Below are 14,003 nucleotides of genomic sequence, written 5' to 3'. Positions count from 1 at the left end.
GTCTCACAAGCCCTCGCTTCTGCTAGATAATAAGCCCCAGAGCAAGAATGCATTTCTCTCCATATCTCATTACCCACCACCAGCAAATAGGAAACAAATGTTCCCAAAGAAGATAATACCCCAGACATTGTTATTAAGTACCAGCGAGCCAGTTTCGACTCATAGCGACCCTGTATAGGGTTTCCGAGGAGCGGCTGGTATAAACCACCAACCTTTCGGTTAGCATTCCAGTGCTAATCCTACAGCGCCACACCAGGATACCAAAAGTAGAGAAAAGAAAAAAGATGCAGAGGTGGAAATGGTAAAATTTGGAAGAGTTAGTAGGTTAGGAAGGAAAAGAAAAAGTTTGAGGATTTTTGACTGTCTTTATAAAGTGACATAGTGGAAAAACTCTGTGACCAAGAATGGAACGAGGCAGATATAAGGAATGTAGAAGTAGTAACTGTGATGTGGGAAGATTCCATTTCTACTTTAGGCTAAATTATTCAGTTATTTGTTACACTTACACTTGGATTCCATCACTTTTCCAAAGAAAAGATCCTCGGGAAGTGACTGTTGCAATATTTTACACACATGAAGCGGTTTCCTCTTAACTGTCATTTACAATTAGTGAGCTAGAAAGGATGAAAAATTTTAGTTGTGTGGCTTTATTGAGAATTCATAAATAAGCTTATAGTAGCATAAACTTCAAGTGTACTACTACTTACATTTAATGAAACAAAACTAGAATATAGTAAATAGATTGTTAAAATACTCTAAAGTTTTGGGTCCGACATTAACTGTTTTGAAAAATTTTAAATTACTAGATCACAGTTGAAAACTTTGGTGCAACAGAAGTGAAAGAGCTGGTTCTAAATGGTGCAGACACAGCTGTCAACAAACAAAATCGGTAAGTGAATTTTAGCAAACTTCGTGGCAGTTACAAACTTCTGTAGCTATTTTTTCCCCTCCTGCATTTATAAACATGTCACAACCTAAAATTTTGTATCAGCTAAAACTTAGTTTTTGAATGGTTATTGAAGAAGTTTTTTTCTGCTTTTTACTCCTAATCCTGTTTAACACATCATAGTAGGGATTTTAAGAATTCTAACAAGAAGAACACATTGAAGATAGAGGAGACAACAGCAGCCTGTTTTTGGAGGCCAGCTAACAGTGGAACCTACTTTGTCCAGTCAGAGATAGCTGCAATGTCAATCAGACTGTGACTCCAAGAAACCAGCCATAGAGGATACAAAGTACTTTGGAAATTGGTATGGGACTTGGGGGAATATTGAAAACACAAAATTTGGCTGTTAAAGGAAGCTGTTCAAAATCTTTTTTCCTTAGAAGATCAATAGTCTGACAACTGCCTCTCTCCAGTTTGGATGGAAGATTGGACATGTACATTCTGGACAGATTAAACTGAAGGTGGTGGGGCTGAACTAAAAACAGATTATGTGAAAGTCTACAGGCCCCTTACCCTTATCTCTGTATACCAAAGGAGTCTTGTCTTGGGAAACTGCTTAGCTTAAATGTGAATGGATAGCCAAAGTCAATAGACACTGAAGGAAAAACAGTGACTAAAACATTTGTAAAGAATGCCAAGGAAACAAATCAGAATGAAAGGAACCTTTACAAGAAACAGTAACTGGTGTCTGCAAAGTGGTTAAGAGTGACATGTAGAGGGAATTGAAGTCACTGAGATGAAACAAAGTTGATGATCTGCTCTCTAAACCTTGATTCAATTCACAATAATGTTTTTTGAAAAAATATCACCAAGGAACAAGAAAAGAGTAACATCCAGATGGATGGATACTATGAAAAAAATGAAGAGAATAAAGTTCATGAACCATAATGGAATTAAATTAAAAAGAAATGGTAATAAGAAAACTTGCCAGAACTAATCCTTCCAAGACACTGGAGTCGGCCCTGGGCCATAATTGACCCCGTTTCTTAGAGAGCTGAGCCACCGTAGCGTTTTCAGCAAGTCGATCACCAGGCCTTTCTTCCCAGCACGTCTGGGAAGTTAGCAGCCAGGTGCCTTGACTGTTTGCACCACCTGGAGTCTCTAGACAAGTTACATGAAATTTAAATTTCCCCAAAGAAACAGATCCTAAAAACTTCCAGAAAAAAAGTAGGTCATATACAAAGAATTAAGAATCAGAGTAACGGCAGACTTATCAGAACATACACTGGAAGCTTGTTGTTAAGTGCCATCAAGGTGATTCAAACTCATAGCATCTCAGTGTAGGGTTTCTGAAGAGCTGCTGCTGAGCTTGAACCACCAACCTTGCAATTCAAACTGACCTTGCTGTCCTGTGCACTTATCCTACAGCACCACACCAGGAAGCTAGAAAATCAAAAATCTGGGAGAAAGTTATTTTAACTGTGAATTCTCTATCTATAAATACATCATTTCCATAACATATGCAGAATTTTCTTCTGATAGAAATTACTGAAAGGTGTGTTTACTAAAACAAGGAAGTAAACCAATAAAGAGGCAAAGGAGAGTCACCAAGAGAGATTCCCTCTGCATCCAGCCCACGTTGGATCAAGAGAACAGAGGACTCCAGGGGGGCAAAAAAAACCAAAACCAGAACCGGTGTGTATTTGAGTAAATCTAGAAGAGATTGACATTTCAAATTGGGAACGAAGTAGCAAATGAAAGGGGAAAAGTCTCTTTAAGAACAGGAATATTACTGTGGGGTGGTTTAGCTCAGCTGTGAATAATATGATGATAACAATGTTTACTGAACAAAAGATTGATAGACAATACGGAGAGAACATGGGTTGAGGGAATGTAGGAGTGGAACAGTTAAATACAAGAAAAACTTACCTTTTTACAGTAGGTACTCAGTTTCATTGGATGACATTTCAATTGAAAATCAAGGAATAATAGAACCATGATAGAAATTTAAAGGTAATTATTAAAAGGCATAGCAAAAAGTTAAATTGTTGTTGCTGTTAAGTGCCGTCAAGTCGATTCCGACCCATAGTGACCCTGTATAGGGTTTCCAAGGAGCAGCTGGCAAGCTTGAACCACCAACCTTGCAGTTCAGATAACTTTGGACACATCAACCCACAGCACCACACGAAGTTCAATAGTTGCCTTTTAAGTAGCTGCCATTCAGGTGGAGAGATTAAGGCAGAAAACTGTTCTGTCTCTTCTGTATTCCTCTAGTTCTTTAGGACAAACTAGCTTAGTGGCTTTTGCCAGGGACTTGATCCAAATGATTGTATTCCTGGTTCTGCTGCTTCCAAATTATTTAACTTTACAAATTATTAAACTTTAGGTAGGTTGGTTGTTGTCGACATGCCTCATTCTTCTATGTCTAAAATGGGAGGCTAATTGTACTTACTTCATAGGGTTGTTTTTAACATTATCTGAACCAGTAACTCTGTAAGAGGCTCAGAATAGCACCTTGCACATGGATGTGCTCAGTCAGTGTAGCCTTGTATGATTATTAGTATTTGATGATTTAGACTATGTATATGCATTATTCTGGTAATAAACTTTTTAAATGATGTGAAAATTTTCAGGTACTTAATAGGTATACTTTTAGTTTTTTTTAAAAACTTAGACTATAAGTTAAAAATAACGTTTTTCTTACTTTTAAAGTTTCTGTTATTGGAATAATCCTTTTAACTAAATATATATATTTCACATAGATTATTTAACTCATAAGTAAGGAATTTTGATATTTGTACTACCAATCCTAGATTTGATAATAAAAGGCATCGTAAGCAAAAATTATGGTGACACATAGAAGCATTTAGTCTTCTATACTTAGAGAATTTACTGGTATAAATTTGAGTTTCTAATTAGGTAAATCAATAAAATTTTGTATGATATGAAATATACTACAAAATAGTTCTTTTCTTTGAAACCTAATAACATGCTATGTGCTGTTTCCTTAGGCCCAGGTAATACTGATATATTTTAGAGTGGCCTACTTTAACCTTTTTTTTTTTTGGCCCAGGTAATACTGATATATTTTAGACTGGCCTACTTTAACCTTTTTTTTTTTTGGCCCAGGTAATACTGATATATTTTAGACTGGCCTACTTTAACCTTTTTTTTTTGGCCCAGGTAATACTGATATATTTTAGAGTCGCCTACTTTAACCTTTTTTTGTTTTTTAAACTGTTTTAAACTTGCTAAGAAGATTATGTGTAGCTTTTTAAGGTACTAGTATTTCCGTTTGTAGAATTATCCTTTACTGTTTGAAAGACACGAGTGTGAAATATTGAGGTCCTCTGGTACCCATTTTCATCTATTTGACCAGATAGCTTTATAAAAAGTCAATGTTCTAGAAACCCAAGGTGGGGTAATAAAGGTTCTGAAGTCTGTCAAATAGGTTGAATCCCTAAGATCTTTAGTTTTCACCATCCTGGTGTGGTGCTTTGGGTTAATGCACTCGACTACAAGGTCAGTTTGAATTCAAGCTCACCAGCGGCTCCTCGGAAACCCTATACTTGGTGGCTATGAGTCAGAATCGGCTTGATGGCACTAACAACAACAATATATCAGTTCTCAATAATTTGTGGATACTTAAAAATTATTTTTATAGTCATTTTTCTTCCCAAATGACATGTTTCTGTTAAGAGTAGCTTACAAATGATACTAGAATGACTCTACATGCCTCTAAGATATGCGTGTTTTTCTATAGAAAGAATAATGGACTTTGCTACAAAGATGCTATTCCTTTGGGACTCATGCAGTTCTATTTTTGTAGTAAGTTAAAGAAAAAATAACCTAGAAGCTTTCAAAGTTTTAATAGGACTGTGTTATGTATCATTTAAAAGAATGGTTTTTAAAATTTTCTGTACACGTGTGCTTTTTTACTTCTAGGCAGGAGTTTGTTGATGCTTATGTGGATTACATATTCAATAAATCGGTGGCTTCCTTATTTGATGCATTTCATGCGGGCTTTCATAAGGTCTGCGGAGGAAAAGTGCTTCAGCTCTTCCAGCCTAATGAACTACAAGCAATGGTGATTGGAAATACAAACTATGACTGGAAGGATCTGGAAAAGGTAGGAAAAAGACATCTATGACTAATTTACATGTAATGGCAAAGGAAGAACAAGACTTGTTGCAACTCTTGCTCTCCTGTTTACTGTTCCCATGTTACCTAATTTATTGCTATCATTTTATAACAAACCACTGTACCCTGATTGTTCTACAGTGAATGAGTTTGAATTGTATATGGATTAGAAATAGCATTTTTGTTATTTTGTGGTATTGGTGATGTTTGTATAGAAAAATGTCACCTGCAACACAAGCCAAGTAGAAACCCAGTTAAACCAATGGGTTTTCACTCTGCTTTCAATCCTAAGAAAACTATTATGAAAAAGACTTTCAATGCTTAAGATTTTTATTTTATTTCTGACTGATTAGTCTCAATTGTTAAGCTTTTCAGTGGAGAATTAATTATGCCCATAGTCTTCATTTCTTTTGCCTCAAATATATTTGCCTCAAATATATTTAAAAAAATTTTTTTAATTGATGTTTTGTTGTGTGTTTTTTTTTTTTTAACTAATCAAGGGGAATCTTTTTTAACAGTTTTACTCTTTTTCTTCCTCCCTATCCAAGTAATTCTTACATATTTCTTCAGTAAAACGTTTACTACACAGTTCTGGACTAAAGCAATCATGAGAAAGATATATTCAGAGTTGACTTATAGAATTTTTAAATTTTGCATGTTAGCAACCTCTGATCATTTTCGCATTAATAGTTAGGTACTTACTGCACCCCTAACTGTTTATAATTGTTGTTAAGTGCTATTGAGTCCATGCCGACTCACAGCAACCCTGTATAGGTTTCTGAGGAGCTGCCGGTGGGTTTGAATTGCTGACTTTGTGATTCGCAGGCCAGTGCTGATCCTACAGGCCACAGGAGTCCATGTTAGAATAGCTGACATCAAAAATACTGGCGGTATTTTCTGCTAACAAGGATACAAAAGGATTCACAACTCTTATACAATGGTAGTTGTTGTTATTAAGTGCCATTGAGTCGGTTCCAACCCATAGCGACCCTGTACAGGGTTTCCGAGGGTGTAAATCTTTACGGGAGTAGAAAGCCTCATCTTTCTCCTGCGGAGCGGCTGGTAGTTTCGAACCGCTGACCTTAAGGTTCACAGCCCAATTCGTAACCACTACGCTACCAGAGCTCCTACAATGTTAGTAGGAACACAAAATGGTACAGATTTGGAAAACATTTGGCAGTTTCTTAGAAAGTTAAACATACTGTATGATCAATCAAGCCCTACTTCTAGGTATTAAATTATGTCCACACAAAAATCTGTAAATGAGCCCAAACTGAAAACAACCCAGACATCCTTCAGTGAATAAATGGATGTTAAAAATCTATATTGTTGCTTGTTATTGTTACGTGCCGTGGAGTTGGTTCCGACTCCACGGCACATAACAACAACAAGGCTGCCATAGCTCCTATATTGCTGTTAAGTGCTATCACATCAGTTCCAGAGTGACCATAGTGACCCAGGGCTTCTGAGGAACAGCTGGTGGGTTTGAACACAGACCTTATGCATAGCAGTCCAGTGCTTATCCTGCAGTATGACACCAGGACTCTAAACAACCTATAATACATCCTTAGGGTAGAATATTATTAAGTGATTAAAAAAAAGAATAAACTGTTGAGCATACAACACCTTAAATGAATCCTTTACATTAATAGTTAGGTACATTAATAGTATGAAAAAGGTTACATATACCGTATGATTCCGTTTATATGACAGTTGGAAAAGCAAAACTCTGAAAGGAAGTTACTTAGAGTAAAAGAATTCTCTGAATTCTGTTTTTCTTAGTGGTTACACAAAATTATGTTGTTAGTAAGTGCCATTGAGTCAGTTCCGACTCAAAGCAACACTGTATAGGGTTTCCAAGGCACGGTTGGTGGGTTTGACACAAAACTATACATGTTTATAATGTGTGGCACTGTAGGAAAAGCACTCAACCACAAGATTAATTTGAACAACAAGGTCGGCGATTCAAACTCACCAGCAGCTTTTCGGAAACACTAACTATAAACAGTACATGTAACCGAAACAGCCAGTTTTATTATATATTCATTCTTTAGACTATAACTGTTTTTACAGTCCTGGTGTAATACTGTGGGTTAATGTGCTGGACTGCAAGGTCCGTGGTCCAAGCTTACATGCCTCTCCTCGGAAACCCTATACACAGGGTCGCTATGCGTCAGAACCAACTTGATGGCACTCAAAAACAAGAAGAAATAACTATTTTTAGACATTTATTTTTTGTAATTATAAATAATAGGGTCTTCTGGTTAAACATAGTGGAGTACGCACATGTTTATCTCTAGTCTAAAATTTTCTGCTCTACAAACCTTCACTCAATTCACAATAGTTTTTTTAAAAAGGAAGAAAAGAAAATATCATGGCTTGGGTCAGGCACACCTTCTTCCTCAAAGTGACACCTTTGCTTTTAAAGACATCTTCTTTTGTGTAGATTTGTCCAGCACAATACATCATTTGTTTTCTTAACTGCCCTTTGTGTGGTAGACTGAAACACTGCTTTTTCTAAAGGAAGGCTATTCCGGGTTTCTGTTTTAGGGTAAATTGACCTGCTCAAGAGAAGATAGCTATAGATAATAACATTAAGAAATTCCCCCAGTGGAAATAAACCTCACTCATCTCTTGTCATCCTTTGGAAAAAAATAAATTATATAATAGCTTCTCATTAAACTTTAGAGTGTTCATCAAAGATTTTACAATGACCTGAAGATCCTGTGCAATTTGACCCTTCTTGTCTTATCTCTCATTCTTTACTTACACTGCTCTAGCTTTATTGGCTTCTTTGATGAGCCTGGAACCCTCCAGGCACACTCCAGCCTTTGTTGTTAAGTGCTGGCAAGTTGGTTCACTCATAGAGCCTTTGTGTTTGCTTTTCCCTTTGCGTTGAATTCTGTTCACCTTGATAATCCCAAATAGCTGTTTCACCTACTTCATTTCTTTATACTTCCCTTTTTCTTTTTCTTTAAACTTTTTATTGTGAATTGAGTGAAGTTTTATAGAGATCATCAGTTTTATATTCAGCAAATCATACATTTTGCTTTATTGCAATGATTGCAATCCCCGCCATGTACCCACATTTTAACAGTATTTAGCTCTATTCCCTTTACTATTTCATTCCTCCTTGTCTCTGTCACTACCTTCCGTCATCTTTCCTCCGCTAACCTCCCTCCTGTATATTGCCTGCCCTGTCACCCAGGTTAACCTTTGCCCTGTCTAGCCTTTGGCCTGTGAATAATTTTCTCTCTTTCCTACCCCAAGTAATATCACAGAATGTTTCTTTTATCTAGGAGACCTTTTCTTAAGTTTTTATAACAGTGATCTCATACAATATTGGTGCTGTTGTGATTGACTGACTTCACTCAGCATAATGTCCTCCAGGTTCAACCACTGGTTTCTTGGTTCCACATAATTTTCTTCTGAATTCGTTTTTTTTGCGAGTTTTGTTTTCATTTTCATTACTGTTGTATTAATGTTTACTAAATATTTCTAATTTTCCTCTTTTTTTATTTTGATATGAAAGTATATTTTCTCTGAGGTTACCCTTTATTTTACTTATTTTGCCCCCATTTAAAACCATCTGTTTTATCTTGAAATCTACATAACTTCCTTACCATTTGGAAGTTCTGTATCTACTGTTCCCTCTTTTTGCTTTGTAATTGACTTCATTATACATTGATATCTCTGGTTCCCTTTTTTCATTCTTGTAACTTTGTTTTCCTTAAGTACTTGTGTATCTAGATGAGTTCTTGTGTCATGTATGGTGATCTCAGGTCGTTCTCTACTGTTGTTGGTTCTCAGTCCAAAGAACAACCTTAAGCATTTTTTGTAAAGTTGGCTTGGCTTTTAAAAATTCCTTTAGTTTCTGTTTATTAGGAAATGCCCTGATTTTGTCATCATATTTGAGGGATACCTTTGCTGGGTATTATGTGATTTTTAGTTGGCAATTGATTTCTTTCATAGTTTTGTATATGGAATTCCATTGCTTTCTTGTCTGCATAGTTTCTGCTGAGAAACAGTCCCTTCCATGCATCATCATTCAACAGAATTTGCTTTTATTCCCTCTGGATTTTTTTTAGTTGTTGTTGTTGTTTTTGATGTACACAAAAGCACATAGGAATATATAATCATTTAAACAGCCAAAGGGCACATTCTGCATGCCTGCCTCCTGGCTGCCAGCACACAGCCTTACTCTTTCCATGAGACTAGAGTCCTCAGCTGCTCAGCCTCTCCATGCCATCATCTCTGCCTCCATCTCTGGTGTTGCTTCTCTGATTAGGGTCCCACACTCTGCTCATGCTCTTCTCTCTTAATGGTCCTAGGGTCTTCTGTTCCTGGAATGTAAGATTAATTACTCTACCTTTTGGCTACACAACTTCTACCTTTACAGCTGTGACAGTCACAATTAGTCATGATAACAATTACTCACTATTGAATCAAATGAAGCCTATTCCCATCTCCTTTCATCAGATCCTTCTGGTGGTGGCTGTGTGCCATGGAGTCATGTATGATTATCTTCTCATCTTTCCTGATATTAGGGAGTTTTCTTCCAGCAATTCTTTGACAATTTTCTCTGTGCTGTTCCGAACTTCTGATTGCCTGTAAGTTGTTCCTGTTCTTAGTTCCCACATAACTCTTAGGCTGTCTTTGGATTTTTTCATTATTTTTCTTGTTCTTCAAATACACTAATATAGAAAGATTTATCTTCAAGCTCATTAATTCGGGCTTCCATTGCTTTAAATCTACCTCTTTGCCCTTTCAATATATATTACCCATTTCTGAAATCTTAGTATTGATTATCTGCATTTCTAAATGCAGGGTTATGTTATGTTTCAAAGTTTACATTTGAGTATTTGTTTTGTAGTGTTTTCTTAAATTCTTCTAAAGATTTTTCTGTGTTGTCCTTGCTTTCCTCGATCTTTCTGTCAGTCCTTTGAAAGTACTTAAATATCATTCTTTTTCAGTTAGTTCCATTACCTTTTCTTCCATAGAAATGTTTTCAGGCTCTGCATCTTGGTCATTTGTTTGAGCCATTCTCTTGTTTTTCTTCATGTTAGTTTAAATTTTCAGTTGTCTCTAGGGCATTGTGGTGTTATCATGTTTCTGTTTAATTGATGATTGTATGTTGATGTGTTTGTAGGCTTTCACCAACTGTCTCCTCTGGCTGTAGCTAGAGAATGGAAGCCCTCTGTACCATTCTCCATTTGCTATTCATGCTCTTCAGTTTAGGTGGGTTTGGCTGGTGTTGGCTGCTGGTCATTGTTGATCAGGTGGTATAAGATAGGGTATTGGCTCTTAGACAACATGTGGAGCTGCAGAGGGGATTGTTTGGGCTCAGCTTTGTGGACATGGCTGCTGTCTCCTGTCCAGTGAAAAAGAGGAGAACCACCCACACATACAGACACAAGAAAACAAAACATTGTAAAAGACAATGAAAAGAGAAAATAATAAAGGAGAAAAAACAAAAACAGGTAGCAACCAGAAAATCTGGTAGCATAGTGGTTACGAATCAGGCTGCTAACCTCAGGATCAGCAGTTCAAAACTACCAGCTGTTTCACGGGAGAAAGATGAGGCTTTCTGCTCCCGTAAAGATTTACAGCCTCGGAAACCCTGTACAGGGTCGTTATGAGTCAGAAGCGACTCCACGGCACATAACAACAACAAAAAGAGAAAAGAGGGACAGGAAAAGAGCTATAGAAGAGAAAAATAAGAGAGAAAATGAAAGAAAAACCAGGGAGAGGGAAGATGAACAGAGAGTTGTTGTTGTTGTGAAGTGTTGTTGAATCGTTTCTGACCGATAGAGACCTTGTATAGGGTTTCCAAGGAGCAGCTGGTGAGCTTGAACCGCCGACCTTGCTGTTCAAATGGCTTTGCAGTCTAGCGCATTAACCCACAACACACCAGAAAAAAAAAAAAAAGATCTAATTGGAGACAAGAAGGAATGATGAACAGAAGAAAGAGGGAAAAACACAATCAGGGATGGTAAGTGCTGTTGAGTCCATTCTGACTCATAACGACCTGGTATAGGATAGGGTTTCCAAGGAGCAGCTGGTGGTTAAACTGCTGACCTTATGGTCTTCTCTTCTGTCACATGGGAGGGAACTACTCAAGGACTTGAATGCAGGAGGCTGAGCTCACTGTGGCCATATTGGGAATTAGCTATCAGTGGTCTGCAGTTCTTCCTCAGAGTGACCCTGCTGCCCTGTAGGGTTTCCTAGGCTGTCATCTTCATGGAAACAGACGGCTGCCACATCTGTTTTCAGAGTGACTGCTGGATTCAAACTGCGGACCTTTCAGTTAACAGCTAAGTACAAAACCACTGCAGCCCCAGGGCTCACAGCGTTGTTCTTAGTGTACCATTAGTTTTTCAAGGTTAGATAGAATGTGCAATAATTTTACTTGTGATATAAATGTAGAAAATGAAAACTTCATGATTATCATAGATAATTATATGTTGAAATTTTATACCATTAGCATTGTTTGTTGTTAAGTGCCATCGAGTCGATTTGAGTCATTACTTTTGAGAGGTGATTATTATAATCCTATCATTTTCTTTGAAGTACTAGAGCAACATCGCTTTCATATGTACTTTCTTCCCTGGAACCAAATTACAAATGCCCAGCAGAGTTGCTAATTAGCTGGATCACACACCTTTCAAGCTCCTGCATCATGTTAGCTTTGTATCCTCAGGAAGCCAGTTTGCCAAACTTAATACAAACTAGTATCCATTAATATTAATAAAAGATTTTGTTGTTTTTAGAATACAGAATACAAAGGAGAATATTGGGCAGAACATCCTACAATAAAAATTTTTTGGGAGGTATTTCATGAATTACCATTGGAAAAGAAAAAGCAGTTTCTATGTAAGTATTTCTAACTAGATCAATATGAGAGTAGGATCCATTATTCTCACAGAATATAATTAGTTTTTATAGGTTTTCTTTTTTCAATATGTGTATCAGTGACATTCTCTTTGATATTCCTACTATATTGATAAAAATAATATTTTTGGCCATTTCTTTTTGAGAATTGCTACGAGAGTCTTGATTTTTTTTTTTTTTGCGTTCATCAGTTGTCAGTTTTCTTTGAAAGTGACTTGAATTTGGCTGTGCATTATAAGTTACTGTTTTTAAAAAAAGACACTGAAAGAAAGCATATAGAATAAGGAATCATACTCAAACTGTATTTTTGTATTTGGTTTGTAACATATGTCTTGACAGCTATTCCCACGATTGCTCCCAAAACTTTTGTCATTGACAAAAGAGTCATTCAATATTTATTAAGCATGTGTTGTGTGCCAAGTATTATTTCCCTTTTTAAGGGGAAAAAATAGTTCAGATATATACTTAGTATATGTCTCCAAAATCTCATCTCCCAAAAATTCTGGAGATAGGCTTCTATCTGGAGATAGGCCAAAGTTAATATAAAACTTGGTTATAATAACTGTCTACTAAACAACATGGTACTTATGTTGTCGTTTTAAAAAGTGGCTGTCCTACTAATGATCTTTTTTTTTCCTTGGCAGTGTTCTTGACAGGTAGTGATCGTATTCCTATCCTAGGTATGAAGAGTCTAAAACTAGTCATTCAGTCAACAGGAGGTGGTGAGGAGTATCTCCCAGTCTCCCATACCTGTTTTAATCTTCTGGATCTTCCCAAATATACAGAAAAAGAAACTCTACGATCTAAACTGATCCAAGCTATTGATCACAATGAAGGCTTCAGTTTAATATAACATTTGGGATTATTATAACTATTGAGTTTCGTGCAAGAGCACTAAACTTTGTTATTCTTGTGATGAATTCCGCAAGGTGACAGAGGTACTCTTATAATTCTGACTTGCAAAATGTTCAATGCTATTCATGAAAGCCAAAAAAATCTTAAAGGAAAATGAACAAACTTTGTCAATATAAAAGTTAATGTACAGAACCATGGATTTTTTTTTTCTTGCCATCTTCCAATAAATATACACGTATTGTGAATACATTAAAGTTTTACTAACATGAATTTTAAGAGTTTGCATACTTTAAAAATGATTGGTGTCTGAGTGCATGGAAATACTGCTTAGTTTTTCTTCAATCACTGGGTGACCAACCTGAACTTTGGCCTGCAATAGCCTTTTGATTATCTTTTCATTTTGTAAATAAATTAAGTTTTGTAATAAAATAGTTATGTTCTGATACCAGTGCAGTTTCTATGGTTGTAATTGAATTGAGCTAACTTTTAAAAGTTAAAAAATTATGGCCATTAAATATTACTGAGAATCTGTAAAGGCAAAAAAAAAAAAAAGGCATGGTAGAAATACAATCTTTGCTCTTTTGCTAGGATCAGTGTCTGTGTGCACAGCAAATTACAGATAGGAATTATACTAAATAACTTGTAGTTCTTTCCTGTCTTGTGAATACTGAGATTCTACAGGTGGAAGGTTGTTTTATCACAAAATTTCATTTAGTAGTGGAAAAACTTTTATCCTAGAGGTGCCAAGGAATAGAAACATTGGCTTCTATGAGAACCAATTACTGGGTTATATATACCTTTCAAAATTATTGATGCTGCAGGTTAGTATTTGGTCAGAATTTTCATAGTGCTTTAGAACTATTTCCTTGGATTTTTAAAAACAAATCTTAAGTTTTATGGTGCTGATGCTTAGTTTTCTCCTGTTGTTAAATTGTAAGTCAGTCAATGCAATACATGTGACTTTCAGCTATAATGCAAATATTTATTTTTTAAATTTATTTTAAAAATGCCGTGAAAACTGTTTAAATAATAAAGATTTATTGGTTTAATATTTAAACTTTCATTGGTTCTCATGTAAGATCCAAAATTTTTTACTTATTTCCATATCATTTTGGTTAAGATTTTGCCCCGGCCCCAGTGGCAGTGCTAACAATACGCAAAATGCAGCTGAGCTCAAGGGTTCTAGGGTAATGGATTGTGGACCTGTACTTTCTAGTTTAACTAAATAGAA

At 36.1% G+C, this 14,003-nt stretch overlaps 1 protein-coding gene across 3 annotated transcripts in view; it reads left to right on the top strand.

Annotated features, from left to right (window-relative positions):
- Positions 1 to 13,215, top strand: part of HERC4 (HECT and RLD domain containing E3 ubiquitin protein ligase 4) — a 149,953-nt gene extending 136,738 nt beyond the window's left edge. For 2 of the 3 annotated variants that reach the window (XM_006835822.1, XM_006835821.1), the window contains 4 exons: positions 807 to 889; positions 4,832 to 5,015; positions 11,797 to 11,899; positions 12,562 to 12,770. In XM_006835822.1, coding sequence (XP_006835885.1) covers positions 807 to 889; positions 4,832 to 5,015; positions 11,797 to 11,899; positions 12,562 to 12,770 — 579 coding nt within the window. Of the gene's footprint in view, positions 1 to 806; positions 890 to 4,831; positions 5,016 to 11,796; positions 11,900 to 12,561 lie in introns of all 3 variants that reach the window. The other variant, XM_006835820.1, reaches the window with a different exon arrangement.
- Positions 13,216 to 14,003: the final 788 nt, after the last annotated feature.

This window comes from Chrysochloris asiatica, unplaced genomic scaffold (genome assembly GCF_000296735.1).
Source record: "Chrysochloris asiatica unplaced genomic scaffold, ChrAsi1.0 scaffold00020, whole genome shotgun sequence".
Lineage (NCBI taxonomy): Eukaryota > Metazoa > Chordata > Mammalia > Afrosoricida > Chrysochloridae > Chrysochloris > Chrysochloris asiatica.
Note: the sequence above shows the minus strand (reverse complement) of the source record. Positions and strands in the feature narration are given on the sequence as shown.